This window comes from Prunus avium, chromosome 2 (genome assembly GCF_965620075.1).
Source record: "Prunus avium chromosome 2, drPruAviu1.hap1.1, whole genome shotgun sequence".
NCBI lineage: Eukaryota > Viridiplantae > Streptophyta > Magnoliopsida > Rosales > Rosaceae > Prunus > Prunus avium.
Genome location: NC_142285.1, coordinates 10,399,336 through 10,413,149, shown reverse-complemented (window position 1 = coordinate 10,413,149; position 13,814 = coordinate 10,399,336). Strand labels below are relative to the sequence as shown.

General features: G+C 38.3%; 1 protein-coding gene across 1 annotated transcript; it reads right to left on the bottom strand.

Moving 5' to 3' along the window:
* Positions 1-5,292: 5,292 nt before the first annotated feature.
* On the bottom strand, positions 5,293-6,141 carry LOC110770145 (uncharacterized). Its single transcript, XM_021974230.2, has one exon. It carries the CDS (start codon positions 6,139-6,141, stop codon positions 5,293-5,295), a length of 849 nt encoding a protein of 282 aa, XP_021829922.2.
* Positions 6,142-13,814: the final 7,673 nt, after the last annotated feature.

The following is a 13,814-nucleotide window of genomic DNA, read 5'->3' as shown; positions in this document are numbered from 1 at the left end:
GACAACTTATTAGTTACACTACGATCAAACGTAAGAAACATGAACAAACTAATTGAGCAATGAATAACTAGTAATTAAATACATGAGAAAAATTCCAAATAGAGCAGAAGCTAAAGTGTCAAATTAAACTTCTGCATAGAAATCAAATTAGAATGATCTACATATTGAGCTGATATGAAACAAGAGTTGTTATCTAGTCTTATGGCTTATATCCAAAACTTTGGTATGATAACTATTTGATTAAATCTAATAGGTGAAATTAAGTTAGGCTTAAATTACAAATCAGATTAAACAACCACCCACAACTCGTTTTGATCACCTAACTAGTGCGCCACTGTCAATTTACACAAAAATTTCGAAATTGAAATGAAAATTCATGACAAAATAGAGCATTCATGCAACAAAATAGAAAAACATACTCTAAGGACCAGCCGGTTATGCTTGGTATTTAGAGGAAAAAGTCTCCATGCAAAGCTTGATGATAATGGAATTGCAAGTCCCAAAAAGTGTACCTAAAACCAAGCTCGGAGACTACAAACTTACTGATGATGAGGAAATTCAAGAAGCACTTAATGGCTTTTTTGCACTAAAACTTCCCTAATCAACCGATTACCAAAAATTCCAGAAATAGTATGTGAGGTATAGGCATTACTAAACTGTGTACTTGAAGCTATGTTTTACCAATGATAATTTCCCTTCATTATATCATTATGTCCTGAAAACAAACTTTGTTTCACTGGATTTTAACTACACAAAACATGGAAGATGTAGCGACTTTAGTGGCCTTTGGTGTTTAACATGAAGGTCTTGTTGGAAAAGTTGTGAGTGTCACTAGTAGTGTTGAACATAGTAACAATAAAATTGATGATGGGAATGATTAGGGCTCCCCAAATGGGACCGAAAACTAGCCAAACTTGACCGATCGGTCTGGTTTGGTTTGGTTTTTTATTTTTTATTTAATTTTCTCAATTATAAACCGAACCAACCAGGCCAATTTGATCCGATTCACAGTTTGAAAAATGCCAAACAGTCGGTTCATTGGAATCGAAGTAGCTTGCATTAATGGTTAAATATCCAGACATGTGTAGGCTAGGGAGTTCGAACCTCAAACCTCTGTATGGAACTACAAGAAACAACAAGTCAGTTTGTGATATTATTACATAACAAATATATATAAATGCTTTCAAGCATAACGAAATTTTAAATAAATAAAAAATCATAACTAATAGGGCTTTAACCCTAACACCCTTATACCACATTCGTCCGGATTGTTTCAACCCATATAGTGAACGTCTCAACTTAATGGAGTACATGTTCCGTGATTTAGTGTTTGATTCTGTCAACATGAGTACTTCTGGGACTTTCATATAAATATTAGCGTCGAACTCCCCATACAAGTATGCAGTAACAACGTCCATAAGACGCATGTCAAGTTTTTCTGAAACTGCAAGACTTATTAAATAACGGAACGTAATTGCATCCATAACAGGAGAATATGTTTCTTCATAATCAATCCCAGGCCTTTGAGAAAAACCTTGCGCAATGAGTCGTGCCTTATACCTTGCAATCTCATTTTTCTCATTACGCTTTCTTGTGAACACCCATTTATATCCCACAGGTTTTACACCTTGTGGTGTTTGAACCACAAGTCCGAATACACCACGTTTTTCTAAGGAATTTAACTCAACTTGGATTGCGTCTTTCCACTTTGGCCAATCATACCTCCCTTTACATTCATCAATAGATCGTGGTTCAATATCTTCATGACCTTTTATAATTTCAGCAGCTACTGCGAAAGAAAAAATATCATCGATAACCATTTCACTACGGTCCCATAATTCATCATTGCATGCGAAATTTACAGAATTTTCTGTATTAGGTATCTTTTCCTCTTCAATGGCTTGTGTGTTTTCAATGACACTTTCATTCTCCGGATGAATTGTAGATTCAAGGTGAATCTCTTTCCCAATAATATATTCATTAGCGTTTTCATTGGGATTGGGATATGCTTTCAACTTTCGCTTTCTAGGAGCTGAGTCCTTGGAACCAATGGGTCTACCTCGCTTCAGGCGTGCAGTAGATGATGCATTTGCTGCAACATTGGTTAATCCGATTGGGATATCAATCCTTGCTGGTGTATTTGCTATAGGTATATGTGATTTTTTCACTTTTTCTGTATCAGTGAATACATCAGGCATTTGATTAACAATTTGCTGAAGGTGGACAATTTTTCGTACTTCATTTTCACTTTGAGTTGTACAAGGGTCAAGATGAGACATAATGGATATGTTCCAACCCAATTCCCGCCGTTCTTCAAGAATGGTCTTTTCTCCCCCTAACGGCGGGAAGAATGTCTCATCATAGTGACAATTTGTAAAACGTGCTGTAAAAGTATCTCCTGTCATAGGTTCGAGATAGCGAATGATAGTTGGTGAATCAAAACCAATGTAAATTCCCAATCGACGTTGAGGACCCATTTTAGTGCGTTGTTGGGGTGCAATTGGCACATAAACTGCACAACCAAAAACCCTTAAATGTGATATATTGGGTTGTCTCCCAAAGGCAAGTTATAAAGGGGAGAATTGGTGGTGGGTAATGGGCCTCAAGCGAACTAAGGATGCTCCATGTAAAATTGCATGTCCCCAAGCAGAAATTGGCAACTTTGTCTTCAACAGCAAAGTGCGAGCAATAAGCTGGAGACGCTTAATAAAAGCTTCAGCTAATCCATTTTGAGTATGGACATGGGGAACTGGGTGCTCAACATCAATCCCAAGTGACATGCAATAGGCATCAAAAGTTTGGGAGGTAAACTCACCAGCGTTACCAAGTCGAATTGACTTTATTGGATAATCAGGGAATTGTGCTCGTAATTTAATTGTTTGTGCCTAAGAAATCACGGCCATGAGCTGGCCGAAGGAGCGCCTTTTCTCGGCCCTGGCACTTCCTCGTAAAACTGAAACGCAGCGTTTCAACAGGGTGCTTTGCCTTCCTGAAGACAAAAGAAAAATGCTAAGGCATGATCATCTCGGCCTCGAGTGCAGGCCGAGACCGAGCAAAATCACGGCCAAAGGCATTAAAGGCGAATCATCACGTGACAACAGGGTCCCAGGCTTCATTTAATGAAGTAGTGCCTCTGTTTATTGCAGCAAACCCACTGACCACGAATAAGCATTTAATGCACGAGGGAAGGTGGGAAGTGATTGAAGTCAGGATTTGGTGATGAGGATCAGAGTGATTAGACGTAGACATTTTCACAAGAATTCTGGCAGCTTGAGATATTAGGTCACCAGCTATCAAGGCCATAAATGCGTCTCCATGGCTAGAAGCGCAGAGTCCATGATCGGGGCGGCGGCCGAGATTCACCAGGATTTATGGGGTCACACCACCATACTTCACGATCCCAAATGTAGATTGGACTACCCACTTGCTCTAATCAGGCTCCACCATACATATTTTCAGCCTCGATTACTCCTCCAGGAACTCTTCCTGTAAATACAAGGCTCAAGCTACATTCAAAGGGTTCAAACACCAAACCAAAGCCTCCCACGGAGCAACTTATTTTTTCCTGTAATGCACTTTCAATATCTTTACTTGCTTTCCTAGGAGTAGTGTTAGACTGTAAGGAAAATTCATTCATCAATATATCATACGACCCTTGATTTTCAAGGCGCCGGAGCACCATCCTTGTTGTTCGTTCACTCACCCCATATATCATACGACCGTCGCTCCCCGAGCAACGCGTCGGAGCACCGCCCAAAACCCACCACCAACACCATCACTCAACGGCCTTGTAGTTCAGGCCGTGAACCTAACAGCCGAGACTAGTTCCTCTCTCGGCTACAATCGTTTGATTAGAAGACGAGTTCAAACAGGCGCACCACTTATCCATCATACACTCATCAACATCTCGACGCACGGTAGACCGTGCTGGCACGCCCGCGCACAACCGCACCGCACCCAAAAGCAGGAAGCCGCGTGTCAACGCATATCCCCTCGACTCGGAACTCCAGGCCGTGAGATTTGCGCGGCAGACATTAATTATTTGAGCAAGGAGCCTAGCAAAAGCAACATTACGAGTTGACAATAGGCAAACGTGTGACCATCTTGTAGATGCATCAATTAAAACCATAAAATAACGAAATGGTCCACAAGATGGGTGAATTGGCCCACAAATATCCCCTTGAATTCTCTGTAAGAAAGATGGACATTCAAAGTCAAGTTTTGACGGAGAAGGTCTGATGATCAATTTCCCTTGGGAGCAAGCTTTGCAAGACTGGTCAATGGACAAAGTACTATGGTAAGGTTTTAAAGGATGTCCATTTGAATTTGAAATAATCCTACGCATCATTGTGGATCCAGGATGCCCAAGACGATCATGCCAAAGCATGAAGGTCGTTGGGTCAATGAACTTCTGGTTCATGATAGCATGGACTTCAACTGCTTTGATGGTTGTATAATACAATCCAGAAGAGAAAGCAGGAAGTGTTTCCAATATATGCCTTTGGCTGTTGATATTGGTGGTAATGCAAAGATACTCCACATTATGATCATTTCTAGTTTCAATATGGTACCCGTTCATTCGAATGTCTTTAAAGCTGAGTAAATTTCTTTTCGATCTCAGAGAGTACAAAGCATTATCAATGGAGAATTGAGTCCCATTGGGTAACAAAATTTGAGCTCTTCCAGAACCGTCAATTAGGTTTGCAGAACCTAGTATGGTAGTTACCTTTGCTTTTGATAAATGTAAATTGTCAAAATATTTTTTATCTCGAAGAATTGTGTGCGTAGTTGCACTATCCGCAGGACAAATATCTTCGTCATTTCTCCCAAGATGAGAGGATCCATGATTGTTTTCCATGCCTTCAAATTTATAAGAAAATATATATGTATTAAAATGTTATTCGAAGAAAAATAATAATAATAATAATAATAAGTAAATAAATAAAATCAAATGAAGTCTTTAATTTGATTTTATTCAATGAAAAATATCCAAACTAACATGTGAAAAAGGGAAAAGAAAAAAAACAGGAATTAAACTTAGCTCAAACAACATAAAGTGAAAAAAAAATTTCAACAAAATTAATTGGGGAGCATCCCATCATTAATCATAGGATCAAAAGATTTGCCATCAGTACCAACAAAGAAGTCTGAAATATCAAGGTGAGTTGCATGCACTGGTTCTAACTCTGTTGGATCAGCATCCATCCAATATGTTTCAACCTTTTTTCCTTTGCCCTTGATTGAGGCTTGGTAAAGATCAACCAAATGTTTTGGTGTGCGGCATACACGTGCCTAATGCCCATTTGTACCACACCTATGACATGCTCCCTCAATCACCCTGTCATCTGAAGGTTGGGAGCCATTTTCCTTGTCTTGTTTGTTCCACTTCTGGTGGTTATGAGATGCTTGGGTATTTCTTGGACCCAAGCGGTGGCTATTACTATGTTGGACTTGACCATTACGGGTACTCCTACCACGACCACGTCCTCGATGACGGTCGCCATGTGATGAGGTAACATATGCCTCATGAGATGGTGCCAAGGCAGCATTCACTTCATGGAATGGTGCAGATCCAGTTGGACGGGACTGATGGTTCTGCATCAGAAGATCATTATTCTGTTCAGCTAGAAGTAGACAAGATATGAGGTCTAAATACTTCTGGAAACCTCGCTCTCGATATTGTTGTTGCAAAACCACATTGGAGGCATGAAATGTGATGAAAGTTTTCTCCAATAGGTTTGCATAAGTTATATTCTCTCCACAAAGTCGTAACTTGGAGCTAATTCTGAACAAAGCAGAATTATAGTCAGCCACTGATTTGAAATCTTGTAAACACAAGGGCATCCAGTCATGGCGAGCCTTAGGAAGAATAACTGTCCTCTGATGGTCATATCTTTCCTTGAGATTTCCCCAAAGGGCCAACAGATCCTTGACAGTAAGGTATTCACACTTCAATTCTTCATGGATGTGGCGTCTGAGAAAAATCATGGCTTTCGCTCGATCCACAGAGGATGCCTCATTGCCATCCTTAATGGTTTCCCCTAGGTTCATAGCCTCAAGATGAACCTCATTGATCCATGAAAGGTAGTTCTTTCCAGATATGTCAAGTGCAACAAATTCGAGATTTGCCAAGTTCGACATTTTCTATATAAAAGAAAATGGAATGTGTTAGAGCTGAAGAAAAATTGTTGATATAGTAAACATAAATATAATCACCAAAACTTCTGGTTTGGGATGTTTAGACAATTAGATTGAGGAACTTCATGCCTTCAATTATTTTGAATCACAGAAACTTAGGTTTTGATTTGATAAAAGAACTTCAGGTCCTTATCTATTATGAGGATCGAGGAACTTCAGGCCCTGATCTCTTGTTAATAAACAAAAATAAAAAACTCATCATAACATATTGTGTTTAAATAAGATAAAAATAAAAACTTAAAAGGAGAAAAGAAAGAAAGAAAGATAATAATAATAATTGCATACTACTCGTGTTATTAGCTACAACATGCATGCAACCAAGTTTTCAATGAATAGTGGTCATATAACAATAACAACAATAAAAAAAACTACATGTTCATGCATTCTTTGGAGGATACTCTTGGCAATTTAAATCATGTCAAAAACATGATTTCACAAAAAAAAACAGCCATCATCGAATTTTGTATATAAAAGAATATATATATATATATGGATGAACTAAGCTATAGAGAATAACATTACCAAGAGCTTTCGTGCTGATAACGTGTTGTGAAACTAGGGAATTTGTAGGGAGAAATAAGAGGAAGAAAGAGAAAGTATAATTTGCTCAAATCAACTTATCTTTCATTCATATTTGGTGCCACTATATATAGGGGTAGAGAGACCTAAATCACCTACCACCCATAGGTTACAAATACATTGGTAGGTTACAAATACATAATGATGGATATTATGATAGGTTAATGTTGCGTCGATTCAGCTGCATCCTCAACTTGTGATACTCGCAAGTGCACGAGTCGTTCAGTAGTATAGCATATGTAAGTGTGAGGTTGATTCCACAGGGATTGGTGATTGAATAATCCAATTTAGTTTTCCTACACAAAACAGAAAAAACAAGAAAGAAAATAAATAAAACAAGAAAGAAAGAAAAGAAAATAACTCAAGCAGATAAGTTCCCAAGTTCAATTAGATTAACGGATTGATTCTAGTTAAAGTATGATTAAGCCATGGTGTTTGGTCCTAACCTTGTATTCCTAATTCCCTAATTTGATCATCTGTTGTCTAACCTAAACTAAGCATTAGGAATCCATTAAGCATAGAAGAACATTTTAAACAACCCAGTATGTATCTAATCCCTGTTGTCGAATGTCCATACATACTCTTCCTATTCATAGTTCAATTCGAATTAAAGCATGGTGTCTACTCTTAATTCAAACCAAGATAGCTAACATGCAAGCCTAAATGGTGATCAATTATTCAAACTAGCAAATTAACTTATAAGCATAATGAATAAGAACAAAAACCATAATTGAAACTTGGAAACTAATCAAACTTGAAACTAAAGAAAAGAATTTACATAACAATGAAAAGTAAAGTGGAACTAAGAAAAACTTAAGGAGAATTTCAGCACAAAGATTTCATTACAACAATTGAAAACTAGAAAGAGAAACTAAGAAAATTTGAGGGAGAGAAGGGAGGGGAGCTCTAGAGAAGTGTTTGAGAGCTCCCCCCTTTGGGGGTGTTTTATGAAGCTTGAAGACTTCTCTATTTATAGGGCTAAGAGGGAGAAACATCATGATGAATTCCAACACCACCATTCCTCTTTTAATACAATCCATAACTCCCACTTCATCTTGTCTATGTTAGTGTGGTTGGAATCAATTCCATCCCATACTTCTTTTGCTGCACCTCAAGCTTTCTTCACATGGGTTTTCAAAGGTGTTCAATTGTGGCTGCCTTTCGCTACCAACCCATGTGGGTTTTCTTTTGGTTGCTGGAAAAAACGATTCTTCCGAACCAGGCTTGGTGTAGGAAGGCCTGAGGTTTCAATATGTATCCAATAAGGCTCAAATTTGGATATTTCATAATAGACACCCATAGGAATAACCTTTATGAAGAATGTATTCCCATCTGAGTAGTACAAGTGTACGTTTTGGGCCTTGCAAGTTGACTGCTGAAAATAGACTAGAATTGACAATGCATTGCAGTCAGCTTGTGGGCTTGTTTTGGGCTTGATCTTCCCTCCTACAAAATCTGGAAAAATCTGGATCTTCAAACCCTTTGAATTATATTTCCAAGCATATGCAGCCCAACTCAAGAAAAAATCGGAAAGACCTTCAAATGTCATTTTTGGCCCAGTAACGCAGATGCTGCCGAATTTGACCTTAAGCTGCCAAAACTTGCATAACTTCCTCTAGGAGACTCGGAATCATGAAACGTAAAATGCTCCAAAAACTAGATTTCTGTATCTTTCTAATGATATAGGGATCAGCATCTGGTTCATCCTGAGCAAGTACAGTTTAATTCGTGAAATTGACTTATCTGCAGACACCATTTTGAGCTAACTTGTCTCCAAAATGCATTTAATGAGTCTCAAGCTTATTACACTGAAATAAACACAAAATTTATTAAAAGCACAAGTTTAACTCAAAAACATAATCAAATCATAAGTTAGAATGGTACAAAATGATATATAAATATGCACCGATCAGTTAATAGTGGCTGTTATTGTGGGCATCCATAACCTATAAACCCATAACGTATGAATTTATAACAATATATATATATATGTATGTATGTATGTATTATATCTATCTTATTCTATTTTTATTTGTATATTCATTAGTAAAATGATTCTTGAATGGGTAGTTAGGTGTCAACAAGGCATGCTAGTAGCCTTATCATGACAAGACCCGCCCCGACATCCAACTGATGCCAGGCCCACTTACTAACGATATAGCCTCTTTTCCAAAACAAGGAAAAGAGGGACGAGACTTTCTGCCAAAATTTCGACAGAGTCTCCCCTGAAATACGGATTATACCAAGTTTTTCAACATGACAAAAATGCAGTTAATAATCTCCAAACATCAACATGCACAAAGTACGTTACACACTACAAACAAACAGGCTTCCGGCCTCATAACCAAACATTTTCTAAAACATTCTAGCATTTGAACTCATTTGTAAATTCATACACCCATAGCACTTAATGTAATAGCAATCAGAGAAGATCTTTCTTCTTCCAAAATTCATTTCCCCACTTAGAACTAGGCCTGTAAAACGGGCCGGGCCGGGCCAGCCCGGCCCTAAGAGGTGTGAGCCCAGGCCCTAACTAGTAACGGGCCTTTTCAGCCCTAAGGAATTATCGGGCCGGGCCGGGCCAGCCCTATATCAAATATACAAAGCCCAGGCCCTACCCATGGGCCTAACATTTTCGGGCTTATGATCGTGCCAATGAGTCGGGCCTATTTAGCCCTATAAAATGGGCCATTATTTTATGCTTTATTAAACTCCATTTGTTTCTATGTTTGAAAACTTCATCCATAATTATATAATAACAACAATACATTGAAATTTTGAAATAATGTTGAAACAAAATTGAAATAGACTACAAAACAATAAAAATGAAAATATTTATTCTGCATCTTGGACAAACCACTCAGGCCATTCTTGTTCATCTTGTACAATCATTTTCTTCTTGACTTTCTTTTTTTCTTGTTTAATCCAATCACTTCCACAAATGCACGCTTCAACACTATTTGGAGCCAAACTTGCTCGATGGTCACTTATAACACGTCCACCTTTGCTAAAAGCTGATTCAGAAGCAACTGAAGACACCGAAATGGTTAAAATATCACGGGCTATGGTGGAAAGCACAGGGTAATTTTTTTGCTGTGATTTCCACCATGCCAAAATATTTAAAGGATTATTTTCATCATCATCCATTTCTGTGTGTGAATCAAGATAGCGTGATAATTCATTAGATGAAAAATTGCTTGTGTAGAGTTCATTAAAGGAATCTCAATACGCTGGCTTTGAGTAGAGTCCATTTTAAAATTTCTAATTAACAAGAAAATTCGAACAGCACAAGCACAAGTTGAAAACAGATATTTAAATAGAGATCAAATACCAAGGGAAATCAACTAATATGCTTCAATAAATTGTATATAAAATACCGCAAACTTGAGGAACTGCATAAGTGTGAGAGACGAGAGTCCCCCGAAGTCTTGCTCCTTCTGTCGTATGAGAGGCCACAGCCTAGATGAATGCAAAGCCAGACCTGTGCTAAATAAAGGCAAAGAACCTTTGCAGGATGATACTACGAACCCTAATGGAGCCAAGGAGAAAGCAGTTGCAGGCCAGGGTGAGACTTCGAAAGCTGCTGAGAGTGTAAAGCCAAGCCAGTCTCTGGATGACCAAAAAATTCTCTGGTTTGAAAGAAAGATAGCTACTCCATCTTAAAGAAAGAAAAGTTATATTAGATAGCCGTTTCTTTGTCAGCTTTCAATCAACCAAAGAATTTTTTTGATGAGACAAAGCAAAGCATGCTTTCAACTTTCAAGGAAGAAAGTTGCCGACAAAGCATGCATGAACTTTCTATTTTTTAATGAGACAAAGCATGCTTTAACTTTCAACAAAGAAAGTTGTCGACAGAATAATATTAATATTACATATAATATAATTATATTAATTAAATTAAATAATTATAGTCGGGCCGGGCCGGGTTTTTAAAGGGCTTAAAAATAAGGCCCAAGCCCTGCTCATTAGACTTCGGGCCGGGCCAAGCCCGCCCATTACTTCGGGCCGGGTAAGCCCATGCATTAAAAAATAGGGCCGAGTTCGGGCCAGCCCATCGGGCCCGGGCTTTTTTTACAGGCCTACTTAGAACAATACAAGCACAGCTCAAACAGTTTATTTTGCGGCTGCACCTAGGTTAAACCCCAGATTACCTACGTGCCCTTTTGTGAGGGATCAAGCCACACGTAGTTCTTAAAACAATAATCACGATTTCAGATGATATACAATTATTTAAAGTAAAACCAATGATTAATTTTAGATTCATCTACGACTTCAAATCCGAAAAGGCACACACTGAACACATTAAAAATTCCTTCCCTTATGTCAGTTCACCCCGCAACCATACCCTATCCAAGGCGTATGTTGCCGAACAACACTTTCCAATCCATGACTTAAACATTCATATGATAGTTTGGCTATGACAAGTCCTACACAGGAATCGTTTGGCTAAACCACACGGAGGAATCCTCAATAATCGTGTGGCCAGGGATAAGCCGTCCAACCGGGGGACTAAGCTCACCAGCACGCACAACAGAATCCTCTATACTCGTGCGCCTGTGACAAGTCCTACGCGTGCATACTACCCCACTAAGGGTCTACGAAACATCCCCGTCAAGGGTGCCCAAGTTCCGATCATATCCAAACCATAACCATAGTTTCCAAGTATTCATTATCCATCCATTCCAATATCAGTATCCAAAGAGGGAGGGGGGGGGGGGGGGGGGGGGGGGTTACTTGAGATGTCGTGTCATCGCCAAGCTCCAAAATCTATTTTCATTGACTACTATATAATAAAGATAATGTTCTCAAAATCCAATTTCCAAAACAAATCGTTTCCATATAAGCATAAATATATATAATAAAATAATACCCGTACTTCCTTTTTTAACACCATATTAAAACCATAATCAAGAAAGACATCAAGACTAAATGAGCCCATTTGAATTTATAAATATTCAAAACACTATTCACATACCTAGGAAATATACAACCTCTAAAAATCCCATCAGACAAGATAATAAGATCCAAAACACCATAATTCCTTATAAATAATATTAATAGCACCAATAATAATAGTAATATTAATAAGCATTCCCATAATCACATATTCCATCCTCAGAATTCACTAGATCGAATTAGATCACCCATGACTTCCAACATCCATTCTCAAACCAATTCCACATACATATAATATGCCAATAAGCAAACCAGACTTCATAACCCTTATTATTCACTTTCCAAGTCGACCTTTTAAAACCCGCACCGATATCCAATGTACTCACAACCCAAACACATAGACATATATTTGAGTGTAAACATTTAATCGGCATTTAATTAGGCCCATATTGACACCACACCCCTCTATCAACCATAAGTGAATTATAATATCCATCATCATAGTAATAATAATAATAATAATAATAATATAAACGGAAAGTCTCGTATCGCATGATAACGGCCGAAATTGAACCAATAACCCGCCTTTATAACCTCATTAACCAAAATACCCATTACCAAACAAATCAATTTTCCACCGATATCACTACTACACCCAATATCACCACCAAAACCAAATCAAGTTTCCAACAATGCACCCTAGCCCATACTTCCTAGAAACTTAATGTGTACACACAACCTTGGAAAAGTCCTAAAGCCATTCTAGTACCTTTACAAAGGATGAGATGGTCTCAAAAGACCCGTGGTCGACAGTTGGTCAAACTTCTCATTTTTGGTCAACCGGGCCCACAGGGCCCATGACCTCCGATTTCCGATTCGAAAGTTTCTATAGGTTCCACAAGGTTATACATGTCTTGCAAGTTTGGTCTGAATCGAACGGTCGGATTGCTCGCGATCGGACGGTTACCATTTAACCTAATCTTCGAATCATTGAATCAGGGCATCCGGGGCTCAAATTCACGATCTGCGAATTCATACACAATCCTAGAGATGCCTGGATCAACATATTTGAAAATGGAGTCAATCCAACTGTTCGAACATATCGAACCCGAATAATGCCAAATATGCGTAATCCGATCGACAGTAAGACGATAACCAAATTCAAATCCGAGCATACCGTCGTGCTCGAGACGACATAGGGAACATTTTAGGACAAAAAGGGTCACCCAAATAGTGCCCACGCTCTGCCGGCGAGTGGGTGCCCAGAAAAATTCTGACGATCGGCAAATCTCCAAACCGGCCCTGTCAAAAACGGCAGTTGGCTGCGGTGGTTATTCGCCAAAGAATGGCCAACCTGTTCGTGCTATTGGGGGGGGGGGGGGGGCGGCGTCGGGGGAGAAGAGAGAGAGAGAGAGAGAGAGAGAGAGTGAGAGAAAGAGAGAGAGAAAAAGAATCTGGTTTTGGGTTTTTAAAAATTGAACTTCAAAATATTTACATTTGTGCCACTGCACTTCCGTTGATCATAACTTCTTTGTTACAGCTCCACTTTGAGCCCACTATGTGTCTACCAACTGGTATCGACACACTCTATGCAATGATGCTATTTAATTCCCAAAAATCCTACCAGATTAAAAAGTGACCAATATGACCCTATCTCAAGGACAAAATTGTTATTTCATAATTTAAATAAATTTAACAATTTAATGAATAATTAAAATTGGGGTTGGGGTGTTACATGTCAACTCACCATGAAGAATTTAGAATAGATTTGGAATCACAACATGTCTATAGGTAAAACTTTCTTATCTACAAGACCATAATATATATATATATATATATATATATACTTTACTTGGGTAAAAAGTACATAAACCACCAATGGTAGGCGACCTATCTTTTATACATATAAGTTATATTATATTTGAATTAAGATTTAGTAGCAAGAAAAGTTGGAGTAACTTTTTACTACTAGTTGGCATCAGTTAAGCATAAGGTGGCAAGTTAGTTTTCATTTTATTGACACCTGCACCCATATGCAAGTATTAAAACATTAAATAGAGTAGATATTCTTCCTTGGAGGATAAGTAGGCAAGTTCTCCTTTTTGTTTAAACTTATCCATAGTTGTTGCCAATTCTCAGCA

Bases quoted from the DNA above. Each gene is read 5' to 3' on its own strand.
- LOC110770145 (XM_021974230.2), bottom strand. From the start codon at position 6,141: ATGTCGAACTTGGCAAATCTCGAATTTGTTGCACTTGACATATCTGGA.